The sequence below is a fragment of the Perognathus longimembris genome, chromosome 2 (genome assembly GCF_023159225.1).
Source record: "Perognathus longimembris pacificus isolate PPM17 chromosome 2, ASM2315922v1, whole genome shotgun sequence".
NCBI lineage: Eukaryota > Metazoa > Chordata > Mammalia > Rodentia > Heteromyidae > Perognathus > Perognathus longimembris.
The window spans coordinates 118,856,176-118,874,254 of NC_063162.1; the positions used below are offsets into that span (position 1 = coordinate 118,856,176).

Genomic DNA, 18,079 nt, shown 5'->3' on the forward strand with positions numbered 1-18,079 from the left:
ATTTCTCCAGAGCAAGTGCTCTGGGTTTTTAGTTTTCCAATCTGTAAAAGCCTTTACAAGGCTCTGGGGATTTAGTTCAGCGGAAGAGTGCAAGGTCTGGGGCTCCGTCCCCGGCTTGGGGGTGGGGGTGGGGAAACAACAACTATAGGTCAAAGAAGAGAAAAAAAAACCAAGGCAGTTTGGGAGCAGACTGTGGAGTCAGTTTCCTGTAGCCACAGACTGCCACAGTCCATGCAGCTAGCACACGTCGACCTGCATCCTATAAAGCAAAGTATTAATCCTGAGTCAGGAAAATGGAGGTTTGCGCAGTTGTTCCAAGATGACTCTGGTCCCTTGATCTTAAAAGAGTTTATGAGAGCACAGGAGAGAAAGAATAACACCTTTTTTTTTTCTTTTGGCTTGGAGTTTGGTGATAAGAGTAACACCTGCCTCCAGGCTGTTTAGTGATAAGAGTCACACCTGCCTCCAGGCCCTTTACTGTGACTCCACCCACAAGCTGCAAAGAACAGTTTAACATTAAGAATTAGAGTCAGATTAGTAATCAAAAGGCAAGTAACTTTGAAACCACGTTTTACCAACACACACGGACAGACATACTGATACTTGTGCGTTTTGAAGCATGCTTAGATTTTTTTTTTTTTTTAAATTGGCCATGTAAGTTTTCTGGAATTCCAGTGGCAAATGGTATTATTTTGCCCATAATAGAACCACGTGGTTGATAAAAACAAAAGGAAACCTCTCCTCACTCAACAGAAACACTCACAGACTCACAGATGCATGTTGTACACTCACAATACCTCTATGCACGTTGCCACCGGCGCTAGGCTCCATGAGGCCTGCGCTTTCTGAGATCCGAACAATGCCAGGCCGTGACCCCCTGCGGCTCCCGTTGCCGCCTTGGGTCCCGCGTTCCCGGAGGCCAGCGCCCATTGCGCGTGGCTGCTCCCTACTTGGGACTTTAAAAGTCCCGGGCGGGGGCCCTGGGCTAGACTGCCGCTGCTGCCTCGCCTGGCGCCCAGAGGTGCGAAGCTGCAAGCCCATCTCCGAGGGTTGCAGAATTCTCTCAGCCCTTGGTCAGAGTGCCATTGATCCAATCCGGCCTCTTGGGACGCGGATTGATTCTGCTCTGCCCCATCGCCGTGGATGGGGGTACCACACGCTCCGGATTACTCACTCCATCCTTCCCGAAGGCTACCGACAGCTCCTATTGCTTTTCTCGTGGGCATCCTGCCCCACGCCGGGCCGCCATTTTGTGGGCTCTCTCGACTTCCCCTCACTTGGGGGGGGGAAGGGACTTGTCCGCCCCTTCCCGGGTGGTCCATGATCGCTCACGAGGGAGCGATGGCCACGGGTAGCCTCGGTGGCGTGTGGTCGCAGGGTGCCCCAAAGCCGCCAAGAATGACATGGACGCATGGGCCCCTGGAGAAAGCCATTAGGGCTTCTGGTTATTCAAATGAGGAACCCCCCAGATATACCCTAAAGGCGGGCACAAGAGAGGGGCCCCTGATTGGTCCCAAGGAGCTGTCCCTTAAGTGATGTCAGACTTCCTTCTCTTCCGGTTAAAGACAGGAAGGGGAGGGACAGGCTGAGGTCAGCTGTGGCCCCTTAAAGGTGCAGCTGACCCCAACAATGAGGTAGAATAACACAGTAATTTGAATCGAACCTGTCTGCTCAAATCTTGGTTCTTCTGCTTACTAGCTTAGTTATTGTTGGCCAATTGTTAACCTAAGTACAAATTTCTTCATCTGTAAAAGTAAGATTAAAACTGTGCATACTGCAGAGTTGCTAGAAAGATTTCATGAGGAGGTGGATGAAAATCGTTTAGCTTAGGATGTTGTCCATGAGAAGTGAGTATTTGCTATTGGAATAATAACAACCATGACAATAGTAATAACAATAAATGATCGCTTCAGATGTGAATTTGAAGTCAGTAGGAAATTTCTTGCAGGATTTATTATAGATGGGGCACCATAGCACTTATTTAGTTTACTCTGTTCAATTAGGCAGAAGGAAAATTGCACCTTCTCAAACAGACCATTCCAGTACTTAACATTCCTTACCAGAAAAATAAAATGCACCATACTTTCTTGGTCAGCTAAACAGTAGATTGGATTAAAATAGTTTCTAAGGAGCAAAATAATTTCTAAGGAGATCCTCAAGCACAAAAATGTATGTATTTCTAACATCTGTTGTCAAACCCACATTAAATATGCTACAATCTCTGAATTCTTTTCTTTCTTGCAACAACTATTTTTATTATACTAGCTTTTACCCTTTTCAACGTAAAATATGACCTTTAGATTAGTTTGGCTCGGTGTGTGTGTGTGCTCATTGTATTCCAAAGAATTAGCTCTAATACTGAGATGTCAGGCTAGGAGCCAGGAAATTTTCATGTCCTTCCAGTTTGTCTGCACAAACTTTTAGGTTCACTTGCTTTGAAAATGAAGAGAAGCATCATTTTGTAAAACATTCAAAACGATTGATTATTTTCCCCAAACCACTTGCATGAGCTTCAGAATTTCCGATGTAACCTTTATTTTAACGGTGTTTAGCATTCTTATTGATAAAAGCTGTTTAAGCACAGAAATCATTTGGTGTTTCCAAATCTTCCCGGAAGTTAGTAACTGAAGTTCAGCAGCGCTGTTCCAGACAAGCTTTACTCCTCTCACTGGCTGCCCAGTTGTTTCAAAGAGTGGTTTCCTTACGCACGGCCAGACGGCCCAGAAGTGGACCGAAGTGGTCAAATGGGAATAACATAAATAGAATCAATGAGGAAAGTCCTGTGTAATGAACTTGAGTGAGAATGACAAACTGTTTCAAATTCTTACCTGCCTCGATTTCCCTTAGGCGCCAACGTGAACATGAAGACCAACAACCAGGATGAGGAGACGCCTTTGCACACAGCTGCCCACTTCGGTCTCTCGGAGCTGGTGGCCTTCTACGTGGAGCATGGTGCCATAGTGGACAGCGTGAACGCCCACATGGAGACCCCGCTGGCCATAGCTGCGTACTGGTCCCTGCGCTTCAAGGAGCAGGAGTACAGCAGGGAGCATCACCTCATTTGCCGCACCCTGCTGGACCACCAAGCCGAGGTCAACGCCCGGGACGATGACTTCAAGTCTCCGCTGCACAAGGCCGCCTGGAACTGCGACCACGTGCTCATGCACATGATGCTGGAAGCGGGCGCTGAGGCCAATCTCATGGATATCAACGGCTGTGCTGCCATCCAATACGTGCTGAAGGTCACCTCTGTGAGACCTTCAGCCCGGCCTGAGGTCTGCTACCAGTTGCTGTTGAACCATGGGGCGGCCAGGATTTACCCACCACAGTTCCACAAGGTGAGGCGGGATCTAGGGTTGGGAAATGGGGGGAGCAGACTCAAGTGGCAGCTTGGTCTCGAATGTCCCATTTGTTGGAAGCTTAAGTTCTTGGACTAAATACCTCTGGTCTCTATGCAGCCTTCCACAGACACACCTAACCTGAGCTACTTTGTCCTAGACCAGGTCTGTTTGAAATCTGGGCCTCAGATCTAGGAACCAGTCCAAGGGTGGCAAAAAACTTTTTCCTTTCTCATTGTGTGCAAAACCCAGTGAACTGACAGTGGTTTCCTTGAAGGACTGAAGTTTGCCTTCCAGACAGATGAACAGGGTGCCAGACAGGCACACTTGCTCTTACTCTTCCTAGCAAATTGTTAGTCTAAAGATGACTCAACTTGCCAGTTGCAGTAGCCCATGCCTGTAATTCTAGCTACAGGAGGTGAAAATCAGGGAACTGCAGTTCAAAGGCCAGCCTCAGCAAAAATGCTTTTGGATGCAAAGGCCTATTTGGTATGATAGCTGCAGTTTTGAAAGTGAGGTCAAACCAGCAGAACCCATGTAAACGTCTGCAGCTTGTATTCCCAGCCCACAGTAGTCAATAGCTTTTACCTCTCTGAAGGTCTACAGCTTAAAGTTGCACTGATTTTCCGAATCATACATTGGCACTCTGACTTCACCAAGACAACAAATGTGAACAAGCTCTATGGTGAATCTACAACACTGTAGTTTAACTTATACATCAAGTTGTTCCTGTTTTTAATTTTCATCTTTGCTTTGTCATCTGTACTCATCAATTCTAGACTTAGCCATGCTATTTATCAGAGAACTAAAAAAGTATGGATTTGGGGGTCAAACTTGGGTCTTACTACTTACAAATATGGGAGATTGAGTAAATTACTTAAACTTCCTAAGCCCCATTTTCCTCTCCTGCAAAATAGGTACAACATGCTTCTATGCTTTGGCAAGAGAGAAATTAAATCTATTGAAAACTCACACAAATATACTCAGAGTCCAGAGTATGGTACCACAGATTCTTTACTCTTCTCCTTAGACCACTTTTTGTTCTTTCAGTTTCCCCTTTCTTGTCTCAACCCTCTTCCTCCATCTCTCAACATCTTTCTCCCCCACTTCTTTTAGTTTGTTCATATTTCACAGTGGAACTTGTAGACAATAAGAAATGCATCTCACTTGACAAAACATATTTTGTGTATATTGATGCTGTTAGGCTACCTTCCTTCCAAGAGTGAAAGGATGGAGAGGGACACAGGGCACGAGGGTATCAGAGAAATACTGTATCGCTTATCCTGAGTCACAGTTCATTAGGTTGTTTTGAGAATTAAATAACACTTGAGAAGTGCTTAGCAAGCTGTTGAGTGCCTGGTAGCTATTATAAAAAATGATGTCTATGATTATGACAATCATCACATGTCTGTTGAGCAGTAGAACCAGTAGAATCAGAGCCTTCTTCACCAGTAGAAGCCTTCTCAGATTGTAGAGGCAAGATATACATGAGCACTGCCTAGAGACCCAATGTTGTTTTGTGTCTTGAAGCTCCCTGTTACTTAGGTAAAATGAGGTTTTGATCAACATAGCTTAGTGACTTTCTCCTTCTCTTTAACAGTGAGAATGGGTTTTTCAACAGTTTTCTTTCCTCTGGTGTGGCAAGGTCCTCAGGACTTTTTGACAAAGGAAACTCTGACAGATACCAGTGAGGAAGGTGGAGGGAGAAGCTTGGTGGCTGTGGTCATGGGTCCTGGCTTTGCCATTTATCTACTATTTTTTTATTTTTTATTTTTTGGGGGGGCAGTCCTGGGGCTTGAACTCAGGGCCTGATCACTTACCCTGGCTTCTTCGTCTACCACTTGAGCCACAGTGCCAATTCTAGCTTTTCCTGTATCTGTAGTGCTGCGGAATTGAACTCAGGGCCTCATGTACGCTAGGCAAGTACTCTACCACTAGGCCATATTCCTAGCCCCTCTACTACTTTTTTTTAAGTCACAATCCTCTATGTCTCAGAACCCAAATCTCTCATCGGATCAGTCAGTGAAGGTGATAATGTGAAGTTTTCAGGAGCATCTGAGGGAAGTATGTCTGTTAGGAGACCAGCCAGGTTGCTCAACCACACCATTTTCCTTTCTTCCTCTTCCTCACATGGTATGCTCTTGATGAAGTGTAGGTTTCCCCTTGACTTGTTTTACTTAGTGGCTTCATTAGCCTGTGAAATTTGCTGACAAGTATCTGTATCAATGAACTTTTTATCTACATTATCACTTTCCTATTCACTTCTGTTTTCTCCTCCAACTTCCTCTAGTTTGGCTATATATGTAAGAGATTTAAGGTAGGGATGGCTACTGATGGCTGGCTGATATTATAAACATTTTTTTTTGTTGCTATCAGAAAGAATGTGCAAGACAGCTGGCCACCCTCCAAAGGAGAAGTAAAGAAAAACTACTCAATTTACTATGCAGATGCTTGAAAGTGATTTAGAACAATTCCACAGCCAGATTTTCCAAAGAGAAAGTCATTTTTACGACAAGCAAAAGGACTGACTCATTTATCCAGAAGATAAAGTGATTAGTTCTTTCGTGGATGGGGAATTCAGTTTCCTTATTTACAAGAGCAAGGTCAGAGCTGAAGATGCAGTCTTCCAAATACAAGGCAAATATGTGCAGGGTGTATTTCACTGAAAGCCAATGTATAAATTATATAAGCAGGAGGAAAAAGAGAATTATAGGGTCTGCAATTGCTTTCCAGGGTACAAAAGGACATTTGATTTTTTTTTTCTCCAAGCATAATTCAGAAGGAAGTGACACCCTAGGGAACCAAGATTGAGCTTTCTTCTAGGGCAAGAAAGACATTTTTCTTGGGGAGGAAAAGGTAGGACTGTGAGGATTTGGGGAAGGTAAGGATAATTTCTGCTGCTGAAGAAGGCTGTGTATGAAGCCCAGGGTATAAGAAGTCCCTTTTTACCTTTAAGTATCTTACTATACACAAATATATCAGTATATGAAGGTTAAGGTAGCTTTAGGATTTCTTCACTGAAGTGATTTGAGAGTGGCATTGGATTGAGAGAATGGCAGGGAGGCTAATCTTGAATCTCCTTTTAATATGTGGTATCTTCCTCTCTGCTAGATGGTGAGGGGAAGGGTCTAAAATTCTTCCTAGTTGTCATCGCTTGAAGAGGTTAATTTTTTTGTCCAATTATTTTATGATGGGTGAATAGAGTCACAGAGAGTCACAGAAGATGAAGGTCCTGCATGCTTTCTGCTTCTCAGCCTGGTCAGCACAAGGAGGAGGCAGTGGGTTTCCCCCTTTGTGATCCACAGTAGCTTTTTGCTATTTGATGGCTCAGGTTCCTGGAAGTCAGTGTAGAGTGAGGACTTACAATCTCTTAAGGTTCTTTAGTTATTTCCTTGTAAAATAATTACTGAGATCTGAGAAAGTGTGGCCCAGTCTTAGTTCTAGAAGAAGCCCAAAGTGCTAGTGTAGAAGGAGCTGCCAGCCTCGAAGGAACATTCATGCAATCAAGTCTTCTGCCAGCAGAAAATGAAGCAGCCGATTGCCAGCAAAAACTAATGACAGCATTGGCATCTTTTGACTTTGTGAATATAAGGACTGCAAAAGATTGTGATTTCAAGCCACCTATTTTTGTTTTACCCTAATAAAAAGTGAGAGGTTATCTTCCTGTGATATACAGGTGCAGATGAAAGTATGAAGTGTGTGTTGGGTTGCTAAACTATGGGTCCATCACATTTATGCATGTGCAACTTGGTGTAACTGTTTCTGAATATGAGTTAGTAGTAGGGTTACCAGTGAAATACTGAGTGCTTAGTTAAATGTGGAGTTTAGATAAATAGTAATTGTTAATACATATTTTAACAGTATTTGGAATATGCTTGCACTAAAATTATTTGTTGTCAGACTGTTTAGAATTCAAATTTAACTGGGTACCTGGCATTACTATTACTATTACTATTTACTATGGTTGGCATCCCCCTGGCTGAGAAGAAAGTAATGGGTTTCAAGGGAAGAATAACATCTGGCTGCATTTTTCTTCTGCCTCCATTTGTCTGTGTGCTTAGTGTTTACCAAGGCTGGGAGCTAAGGAACATCTAAGGGTATATAGAGATTGCTTGTTTGATAACCATTTTGGTCCTCATGAAGAGATGCACCATAGTATGGGAATTAATGCAGAATGTAGAAATTAGTTGAGGAATCAATAAAAGAGATAAATAATAGCAGCTGACTATACTTAAAAAAAATCTAGTAGGTAGCTTTCTTGCTCATGACTGATTTACTACCACTTGAGCCACATTTCCAGTCTGCCTTTATGCTGATTAATTGGAGATAAGATTTTTTTGCCCAGGCTAGCCTTGAACCACAATTCTCCAAGCCTCAGCTTCCTGAGTTGCTAAGATTACTGGTATCACCTATTGGTGCCAGGGCATGCTTTTTTAAAAAGAAATTCTAGAATGAATACTAAGTATTTTTGGTAGAAGACTTGGGCTAATTTCACCTACCATCTCTGTATTGATTGCTTAAACATATCTCTTTTATTGATTCCTCAACTAATGATTGCTGTGCTTCTTACTACAGATCATCCTTCTAGAAAGAATATGTCTGCGAATTTCTTTTTCCAATTCTGGGGCTTGAACTCAGGGCCTGAGCACTGTCCCTGGCTTCTTTTTGCTCAAGGCTGGCATTCTATCACTTGAGCCATAGCGTCACGTCTGGCTTTTTTCTATATATGTGGTGCTGAGGAATCAAACCCAGAGTATATGAGGCAAGCACTCTACCACTAGGCCATATTTCCAGCCCCAAGTCTATGAATTTTTATAAAATAGATACCATTTTCCGATTAATTATTAGCAAAATCTTTGGCTTCACAAACAGAATTCTTTTGAAATTTAAACAGAACTTAGGTTTCAATTTCCTCATCACAAATGTCAGGGGATTTAATTACCTTCAGTGTCTCTTGCAACTCTAGCTTTCCATGGTACTACGATGGCAATTTGTAGCTAGTGTTCAAGCATGAAGGCAAGCTTCTGCTTGTCTCTGTCTCTTTTACATGCATCTACATATTGGCCATCCTTTTCCATAGCTTGAAATAAAAAAAAAAATCTCTACTTCCCTCAGCCTTCCAAGACCTTGGCTTTGGAAAATTATTTGTCTACCCCGACAGTCAGAAACTCAGAAAAAAGTCCTTCTAGTTGACTTTCTGTAGCCCACAGTGTCTAAATTTTACTTCATATGTCCCAGTACCAATGAGTGACAGCCTCCAACCACCTGTTTACCCTCTCGTGGCTGATGGAGCTTAGATCTAGCTGAAAAAAACCAAGATCAAGCTGAATGCTGGTGGCTTATGCCTGTAATCCTATCTGCTGAAGAAACTGAGATCTGTACATGGAAGTTCAAAGCCAGCCCAGGAAGGAAAGTCTGTGATACTCATCTCCAATTAACCATCAGAAAACAGAAAGTGACATTGTAGCTCAAGTGGTGGAGCACTAGCCTTGAGCTGAAGAGCTCAGGGACAGAGCCTAGGCCCAGAATTCAAGCTCCATGACCAAAAAAAAAAAAAAAAAAAAGCCGTGGTCAGACATATAACTTTGCATATTATACCTCAAATATGTATGCAAATGGGTCCTCTCATGAACAAATATTTATGGTGTGCTCATTTTGGCCCTAGTTACTAGGCTGGATAACTCTGATGCCTTTGCTACTTTAAAACTTCAAGGTGCATTCAGTCTGGGATGGCAAGTGACTGTGCTTCTTAAATCTGGGAATCACACAAGTTTGTAGTAGCTCACAGGACCTGAATGTAAATTCATCAGGATTTTTGAGAGCTGACTGTTAAATGTAGACATTATTAAAAATTAAATAATAAAAACCTGTGATTAAAGTATACTGAAAGCAAAAAATATATATCTTAAAAACATTTTCTTCCTTCTACATTTTCTAATTATATTACTTTGCATATCTATATTCTTGCTATTTGTATCTATGATTTATGTATGGTAGAAAACACTATTACTAAGCAGACCATGATTTTCTGGCTTCCTTGGTATCTAGATTTAAAAAATTAATGGAGAGCATGTTTCTAATGCAGATTAAATGGAAAAGTGCCCTGTGGAGTAGCATGTGCTGACTTCTGTGGTGTAAACACTCCCACCATGCTGTTCTTCAAGCCACAAAGGTCTGGTGGGGAAGGGAAGGGAATCTACAGGTGTAATAGATACAGAAACTTTAACAATCTTTTTGTTTTTGCTTGTCATATCGATTGGTCCCACTTCAACTTGTCATGTCTTGTTGCTCCTGATTCCTACTGGAGGTGGGTTTTGGTGCATTACTTAGAGAAGGTCTGCCATCTCTGTTGTCTGTGGATTTCATGAGGGAAGTTTTGAAATCTTGCTCTCCCCTCAACTTGCCTTCTCACTCCACTTAGGAAACTGATGAGCTAGAGGAAGAACTGAGTTTACTTGTGGAACTTTGAGTCTGGAGGACATCTGAAATCTTTGTTCTGTGTAGCAAGTTTCTGGGACTGATTCTGTTTTCAGAGGGAGGCCTACAGTTTTTTGAAATGAGATTAAGTCGATGGAAGAGGAATAGAAGCTGTATGTGGCCCTATAACTAAATATATGGGGTCAGTTTCATCAGTGATTAAGATGAGTTTTGGGTCTGAGAGAGTTGGTCATCTTCATCTTTTATTTTGTCAGTGCTTGAACTCAGGGCCTGGGTTCTGTCCCTGAGCTATTTTGCTCACGGCTAGCACTTTATCACTATGAGTCACAGTCCGACTTCCAGTTGTCGGCTGGTTAATGGGAGATAAGAGTCTCATGAGGAAAAAAAAAAAGAGCCTCATGAAAGTCTCTGCCAAGGCTGACTTTGAACCATGATCCTCAAATTTCAGCCTCCTAAGTAGCTAGGATGGATTACACATGTGAGCTACAAGTGCCCCTTTATCTTCATATCATTTTGAAGTGGAATGTTAATTCAGAAGGAAAAATTATTTATTGAGTCTTAATACCCTGCATGTGATGACATGGAAGGCCTTAAAGACAAAGATGCGTCAGGTAAAGTGTTCGTTCATCCTATACTTTTTTCATGTTCTGGCCCTTATCCGTTTATACTACCTAACTCTCAGTAAGCTGGCCTTCTAATCAAATCTGATAATATTCAGTCTGTCATTGTCTCTCTGGTCTTCAAGGTCCTAGTGATCACCCAGCTCTGAACACTCTCTTCATTTGGTGTCTTTGACTCTGACAATATCTGGGTTATACATTGGGGTCATGTAGATAAATGTATGAATCCTACTAGTTAGATGACTAGGAATTTAAGTTTTTCTTAGACTTTGGTTTTAAATCTGTGAAGTTGGGCTGATGATAGGACTGATCTCATTATAGATGTTTGAAGATTGAGCAAACTAATTAAAGTATGTAAAGAGTTAACATAGTCCCTAGCACATAGTCAATCTTCAACATAATAATATATTCATATAATCTAATGATATAGTATAACTTCTATTTCATATATAAAATATATATATAATACATGAAACATGTACAATATAGCATCAATATATAATACATAATATTTATGAGAATATGTAATACATTATACAAAATGCAATAATATATCAATATAATAATACGAATCTTATTATTTTATTATTATTTTCTTCTTCTTCTCTCTTTTATTATGGTTTCTGATGCTGGTCCTCCACCCTTGCTATTTATGTCCATTTAGAGAATGATGGAGCCTCACAACTTAGTCAGCATGTACCTCTATGGTACGCATATCTACATCTCTGTATACCATTGAGAATTTACAGATGATATATCCTCCTCTTCATTATCTGTACAGGACTTCCAAGTTCTGTTCCTATATGTTGCAGTCCTTATTGTCCTACGTGTCAGCCTTCTAAGTTGCATTGTTTATTTACCATCTCTGACCAGTATCAAGCTCCATTATCAAGCCCCCATGTTTGTTACTCAGCATTCCCTGGGACTAAGGAGCTTCTGGGAGTTCACTGCCATCAGCCTTTCACCACCCTGTCCTTGATGCGCTTGTTTTCTTCTTTGTGCATTTATTCATGGTGTGCTAGGGACACTGGATGATCTTTAAGTTAGTCTTTTATTATGTACTGACTCATATTGTTCTCTAACTCTGAAATATCTGTGTCTTCTTGGTTTAGATAGGTTGTAAACTTCTTAAAGACAAAAACAGGTCATAAACTTCTCAGAATTACTGTCATAGCGCCAAACTCAGTGCTCAGTAAAGGCTTCCTAATGGAACAAAATAGATTGGTTATAATGCTTTCTTCTTAAGAGCATATAACATCTTCCTATTGCCTGTCAAGTCAAGGCTAAGGTCTTCCGGCTGCTATCCCAGCAAGCTCCATCTTACTTGCTCTTATCTTTAGCTCTTTTCTGACTTGAATGATCCATCCAGTCAGTCTGATCTCTACACTATCAATACATATACACACCGACACCCCCACCCCATGCATGCATACATATACTCACTTACTTAGCTGAGTATTAAAACAATAACCTTGCTCTCATAATTTTTTGCATGAGTATTGAATACATTATGTACTCATTGAAAGGTTTATTAAAGTAGGTAGCCAATGAATGAGAACACCACATGCTATTCAGACAGGAGAGAAAATTTTATTCCAGAACTTCTGGCCTATGGCAGAAATGACACATGGCGGGAGAGAAGTGGCCAGGTGAGGGGAGGTGGCTGCCTTCAGGTATGCCAGTTCCCTAGGTAATGCAGGTACAGGGTGGAGACTTTAGACAGGTGGGGGCATCTACTTGGAGCCCTCCCAGGAGTGGCCCTTACACTCATAACTCTACTTTGCAAAATGCAAGAACTAGTAAAAGAAGTATGAGGGAGGCTAAGTAGACCACAAAATTAGCAAGAATATTTCTTTGCAGACACCTGGCCTCTTTCCAGTGGTGGAAGTATGGGGGGGATTCTCTTCATCTCACCCCCACTGCGAGACACTTTAGTAGGATTCTTCAGAAAGCTTGATGTATGCCCACTAACATATAGAGAGATAAATGGACCTGCACTTAAATGAGGATGCGAATATTTAAAGGAGCAACTTTGTGTTTGGAGCTGCTTTTCTGCTGGTAAAGGAGAGAATGGTGATTAAGTTGGGGCTTGAGGAGAGCTTCCTTTCACTGGGGATGGGATATTTCCACTGGGCCGTTGTGGGCCAATTTGGACAGTGGCATCAGTTGTAAGTGAAATCCGGCCACACCCAAAGAACTACAGAGATTGGGACATTTGTGCAGACAGAAGATAGAGACGTTCTGGTGGACACAAAAACTTGTGAGGAGTGCAGGGGCAGTAAGGAACCAATAGAAAGAGAGCCATTGCCCTTGTCAAACAGATGGGCATTTCCAATTGGAGACCTCTCTGGAGAACTAACATCTCTCCCTATGAAAGGATGAGACTACTGTAGAAAGCACCCTTGTGGGATCCTATTGGTGCCACCCAAGATTTCTCCTTTGCTTTTCTTCTCCCAGAGATGTCCAGGGAGAATGTAGGTAGAGGAAAAGGAGGACATTGTGAGGAAATACGGAAGCCTGCCAGATGTTTCTTCTCACCTTATTAACCCAGTTATCGTATCCAACAATTCCATTTATTCCAACACTAACAATGTGCATTTAGTGTCAGATTCCACAGGTTATAGCCTAGGTCCCATAAGATTGCTCCAACTTTAGATACTAGCTTCCAATAAGGTTGTTTGGCTTGCCCTCATTTCTGTCAGGCTGACAAACAAATTTGAGATTCCCTGATCTCTGAATTAGATCATTTGGATTAGATAATTGGTTAGAATGACTCTCAGAATTCAGGAAAGTGCTTTAGTTGGGAGCATTAATTTGTTAGCTTACTTTAGAGGATACAACTCAGTAGCAATCAAATGCCAAACAACCATAGAACCAAATGTGGAGGGCCGTAAAAAAAAAAACAACACACAAAAAAACTTCCATTGTGCCTCCTGGGGCACAGTGTGCCAACATTTCAATTTTTTTTTAAATCATTTTAGAAACTCCCTGATCTTTATGGAAGTTTCTGTTCATAGATATGATTGATCAAAATCATTGGACACTGGTGACTGAACTCAGCTTCCAGTTCTTCTCCTTCCTTTGGAGCTGAGGAATGATAGTGGAAAATTGCAACTCTCTTAATTAAGACTTGGAAAGGGCTCATTAAGAGCAACCAAACATTCTCTTTTTGCTCTGGATATTCCAAAGGTTTAGTAGACTCTGAAAAAAAAAAAAAAAAAAAAGGAGAGAAAGACCCAACATGAATTTCCCATTTAGTCTACTCCCATGAACCCTCCTTCAACAACAGAGGCTCCCAGCTTCAGAAAGGCCTGGGTTATGTGAGAGAGGACTCCTTTCCTTGGAACAAAATTTAGAATCCAGTTACTCAGTTAACATGGACATACTTTTTGTTACTGATATGACAGTGTTTTTGTATCTAGAATGAGTGGAGGACTTGTTATTATGAAAAATGAGCTAGAAACAAGTGTGGGTCCTGTTGAGGTATCATGTCAGGGATAGAGAAGATTCCAGGGAGTAGGTGTGCATGGCCAGGAGAAAGAGAAAGAATAAAGCTTTTTGATTAAAGCTAGTTTCTATTATACACCTCAAGGTACCCCAGTGTGGGCACATTTACATACCAAGACCTTTCTATTGTCCAGGACTGAAAACCAAGTTCAGCTTTCCCCTCCCTCCCTCCCAGGAATCTATCCTGACCACTAATCCCAAGTCACACAGTTCGCCATGAAATTTCTGTAGTTTCTTAAAAAATTATTATACTTTAACTTTTTTGTTTGTTTTTAGACAGGATCTTTCTATAGAACCCAGGCTGGCCTTACACTTGAAATCCTCCCAAATGCCGGGGTTATAGGTGCCTGCAAGTTGTGTAGAGGGCAAGCACTTCAGATTCCTACCTTCTTCCTTAGCATTTGATTTTTGTGGCTTATGAATGGTGAAGTTAAATTTGTTCAATTGTATTGATCTGCCAGTCAGCTATGAGAGAGGACAGATTATGTGTGGACACTCAAAGGTATGAACTTTCTTAAAAATCCACTTCATTGCTCTAGGGAGCCTACAGGTCTAGAACTTTTTTAAAACAATTTTTATTGTGGTTTTTCTTTTTTGTAGATAGGGGTCTTGCTGTGGGCCAGTCTCAAATTCAAGGGATCCTTTGACCTTAACTTCCAAAGTTTCAGAGACTATCACTGTGCAATGCTGGACCATGGTGGACAAATTCTTGATGCCTCTGAGGGAAGCATGCCTGGATTCTGTGTATTCACTGAACAAAGAACACTCTATTCTTCCTCTACAGGTGATCCAGGCTTGCCATTCTTGTCCGAAAGCAATTGAAGTTGTAGTCAACGCCTATGAACACATCAGATGGAACATAAAATGGAGAAGAGCTATCCCGGATGATGACTTGGAGGTAAATATACAATTTACTTCCTATGGTTTTCATTACCAAGAAATGCTAGACTGCCACACAAGCACAGAACTTTTCAATTTAAAATATTGGTTTTGAGATGCTTTGAAAGCCTTTACAAATATAATGAGAAAAAAAGAGTTATAAAAAGCAGGTCTGAGAGCATATAGTTCTGTCAAATACTTGACATATTGAGTCTCTTGAGGAAACTGTGTAATGGCAAGTTGAATATATATAAAGATAGCAATTTTCTTTTCCATCAATTTAGATAAATTAAATGATAACATTTGAGGTTCCTCAGATAGCATTTTTTAAACCAGGAAATTATAGTGTTTATATGGATTTTTCACTTACTTTAAATATCTTGAAGTGATTCTGATTAAGAAGGAGATAGACTTTTAAAAACCCTGAAGTGAGCATACTTTCCGGTTCTCACTTATGGACTTTGCTGCCCCTGTAAACCAGTCCTTTCTTTTTCTTTTTCCTTTGTGGCTGGTTGTGGGGCTTGAACACAAGGCCTGAGCACTGTCTTGGAGCTTTTTTGCTCAAGTCTAGTGCAGGAAAACTTTGAGCCACAGCACCATTTTCAGTGTTCTGGTGGTTAACTGGAGAGAAGAATCCAATGAACTTCCCTGCGGAGGATGGCTTTGAACTGAGATCCCCAGTTCTCAGTCCTTTGAGTAGCTAGGATTATAGCTGTGAGCCGCCAATGCCCTGCTAAACCAGTCATTTCTACCAAAACTCTGGGTCTTGATTTTAGCAGCCCAAATCTGTGGCTAATACACAAAAGGAACCAAGCAAAGAACACAAAGTTCCCTAAGCTTAGAGACCAATAGTTTAGGTGTGTAATCCCTAAACATTAACTATTTTACTTTTAAAAGTTATGTAAGCAAAGTGAATTTCATGAATCCTCCATTCTCACTATATTTTAATATACAGGTCACAACAGATGCACAAATTGTACACAATCATGTACAATAATATTAGATGACTTTCAAATTGTGATTTTGATTTCTATTGGTACAGGCAGTTCATATAAGTACACTTTATATTTTAGTTTATTTAGAGTTGGGCACTGTCAAGATATTTCCCCTCCTCTCTCCACTCTGCTTATCTGCCCCTCCTCACTGCAGCTGCTCAACTTCATGTGTAATCATATCTCTCCATTGGAGACTCTATGACGCTTCTCTGGGCATGTCAAGCAAAAGCCAAATGTGTCATGGTGGTTTTTCATTAATGTAAATGGTGACCCTTTCATAACTTTGCCTCTCCTGCCTTCCTTTTTCAGAAATACTGGGATTTTTACCACTCTCTCTTCATGGTGTGCTGTAACACTCCGAGGACCCTCATGCATTTGTCGAGATGTGCCATTCGGAAAGCGTTGCACAACAGATGCCACAAGGCAATTCCTTTGCTTTCCCTCCCATTGTCATTGAAAAAGTACTTGCTTTTAGAGCCAGAGGGAATCATTTATTAAACCTTATGAGACAGCACTTCCCAATCTTAGATATTTAAGTGGACTCGCTGGGTAGACACAGTTTGCATAATTAAAATGGTACTTGGGCTGATGATGACACTTTAGGGATTTCAAAACACTTTACAAACACTTATGTCATTAATCCTGGAGAATCATGATGAGGGAAAATAAATGTGTGAAGTTAGTTAAGGAATTTTCAAAGACAAATATGCATTTAGAAGGTATTGGATATAACAGTGGTAGCTACTGTGTATAGTGTTCTTGTTAGGTGCCTGATATATTTTGTAAAACTTTTCATATATCATTTCATCTAAAATGGGACCCACGTTTTCATATAACAAAAATCATTTTCTACCTTATCAGTTATAAGTTTACATTACTGTTCAGCTTGCAACTGAGCAGGTTTTGTGTATGGCTTCTAAAACTTGATGCTTCCCCATCCCCTGGCCATTTAGCAACCTTTACTGCCACTAGTTTTGCAAACTTTTGCTTTCCAAACCAAATTCCTTTCCCCTTATTTTTTTGTGAAGAATGCCCATAAGCATAGTCAAAAAGAGATCTTCTAGTCCAATGAGAAAGACCCCCAGTCCACTTAATAGTCAGAAATGGACATGTCATATCACACACTGACTGAGCCAGAGACTGGAGATGCAAAGACAAGTCTTCTTTGACTCCTGCCCTCCAGAGTCTCACCATTAAGCAAAGGATCCAGACATACAAGCAGGTGACTGCAGTAAAAAGTGTCAGGGCAAAAGTACAGATGCAGACTCGAGTTAATGCTTCCCTTTCAAAGTTGTGTTTCTGAAGTGAAGTGTGTGATTTTTCTTTGAAGCATGAAGATAAAGAGTGACGAGATTGTGTAAATAGGGGGATCTCATGCTATAGTGAGTAAATATGCCTCAGTTTCTCCAAATCTAGCTATTGATTTATTATAGTTCCTTACTAGTACTTCCTTTGAGAAAAATGTTACACATTCACTTATTCTCCTATATGTGGCAAGGAAGTTTAGGATGAAACCACGTTAAAGAGGGGAAAGACTTGGTTGAATATTTTGGTCTTTTTGTATAACTGACTGACATTTCTCAGTGGCTCAGCTGAAAGATGAAGAACACATTGCTGGTGATGGCTAGTTTCAGAAAGTAAATAGACTTTTTGAAAGTGAGAAACATAAGATAGATAAGGGTATTAATCAGACTTGCTCATTAGTGTTTTGCAGAGAAAAAAAAAATTAAAACAGATCAATGGCTTACACCTGTAATTCCAGCTACTCAAGAGGCTGAGATCTGGAGATCAGTGTTCAAAGCTAGCCCAAGCAGGAAAGTGCCACAAGACTCTTATCTCTAATTAACCACGAGAAGACTGGAAGTGGTGCTGTGGCTTAAAGTGGTAGAGTTCTATCTAGCCTTGAGCGTAAGAGCTCAGAGACAGCACCCAGTTTTAAGTTCAAACTCCATGACCTACAAAAACAAATGTAGATAGTGGGACTACTTGTTTATGAGGCCAACACTGCTTTACTGTCTTGTTCTTGCTGATCACATTTAGATGAATTCATTAGCTTTGGCATTGCTTTTTAGAGGTTAAAGCAGAAATAATGAAGTGCAAATAAATCTATACTTAGCTGCCAGTAGCTTTCTTTAGTTTGTGTGTTCCTCCTTCATATATATCTTTGGATGTTTGAGTGTTGAGTAGACATTAGATTTAAATATGCCATTAGATTACCACTAGGGTATGTTCCTGGGCTGAGATTCTCTTAGTCCCAGAACTGTAGGAAAAACCATGGGTGGATACAGTCATCTTCTAAAGT

At 40.9% G+C, this 18,079-nt stretch overlaps 1 protein-coding gene across 1 annotated transcript in view; it reads left to right on the forward strand.

Annotated features, from left to right (window-relative positions):
* Window positions 1–17,532, forward strand: part of Asb4 (ankyrin repeat and SOCS box containing 4) — a 49,801-nt gene extending 32,269 nt beyond the window's left edge. Inside the window, exons 3-5 of the mRNA XM_048337891.1 lie at window positions 2,848–3,338; window positions 14,688–14,801; window positions 16,087–17,532. Of these exons, the coding sequence (XP_048193848.1) occupies window positions 2,848–3,338; window positions 14,688–14,801; window positions 16,087–16,275 (794 nt within the window). The 3' untranslated portion in view covers window positions 16,276–17,532. The remainder of the gene's footprint in view (window positions 1–2,847; window positions 3,339–14,687; window positions 14,802–16,086) is intronic.
* Window positions 17,533–18,079: the final 547 nt, after the last annotated feature.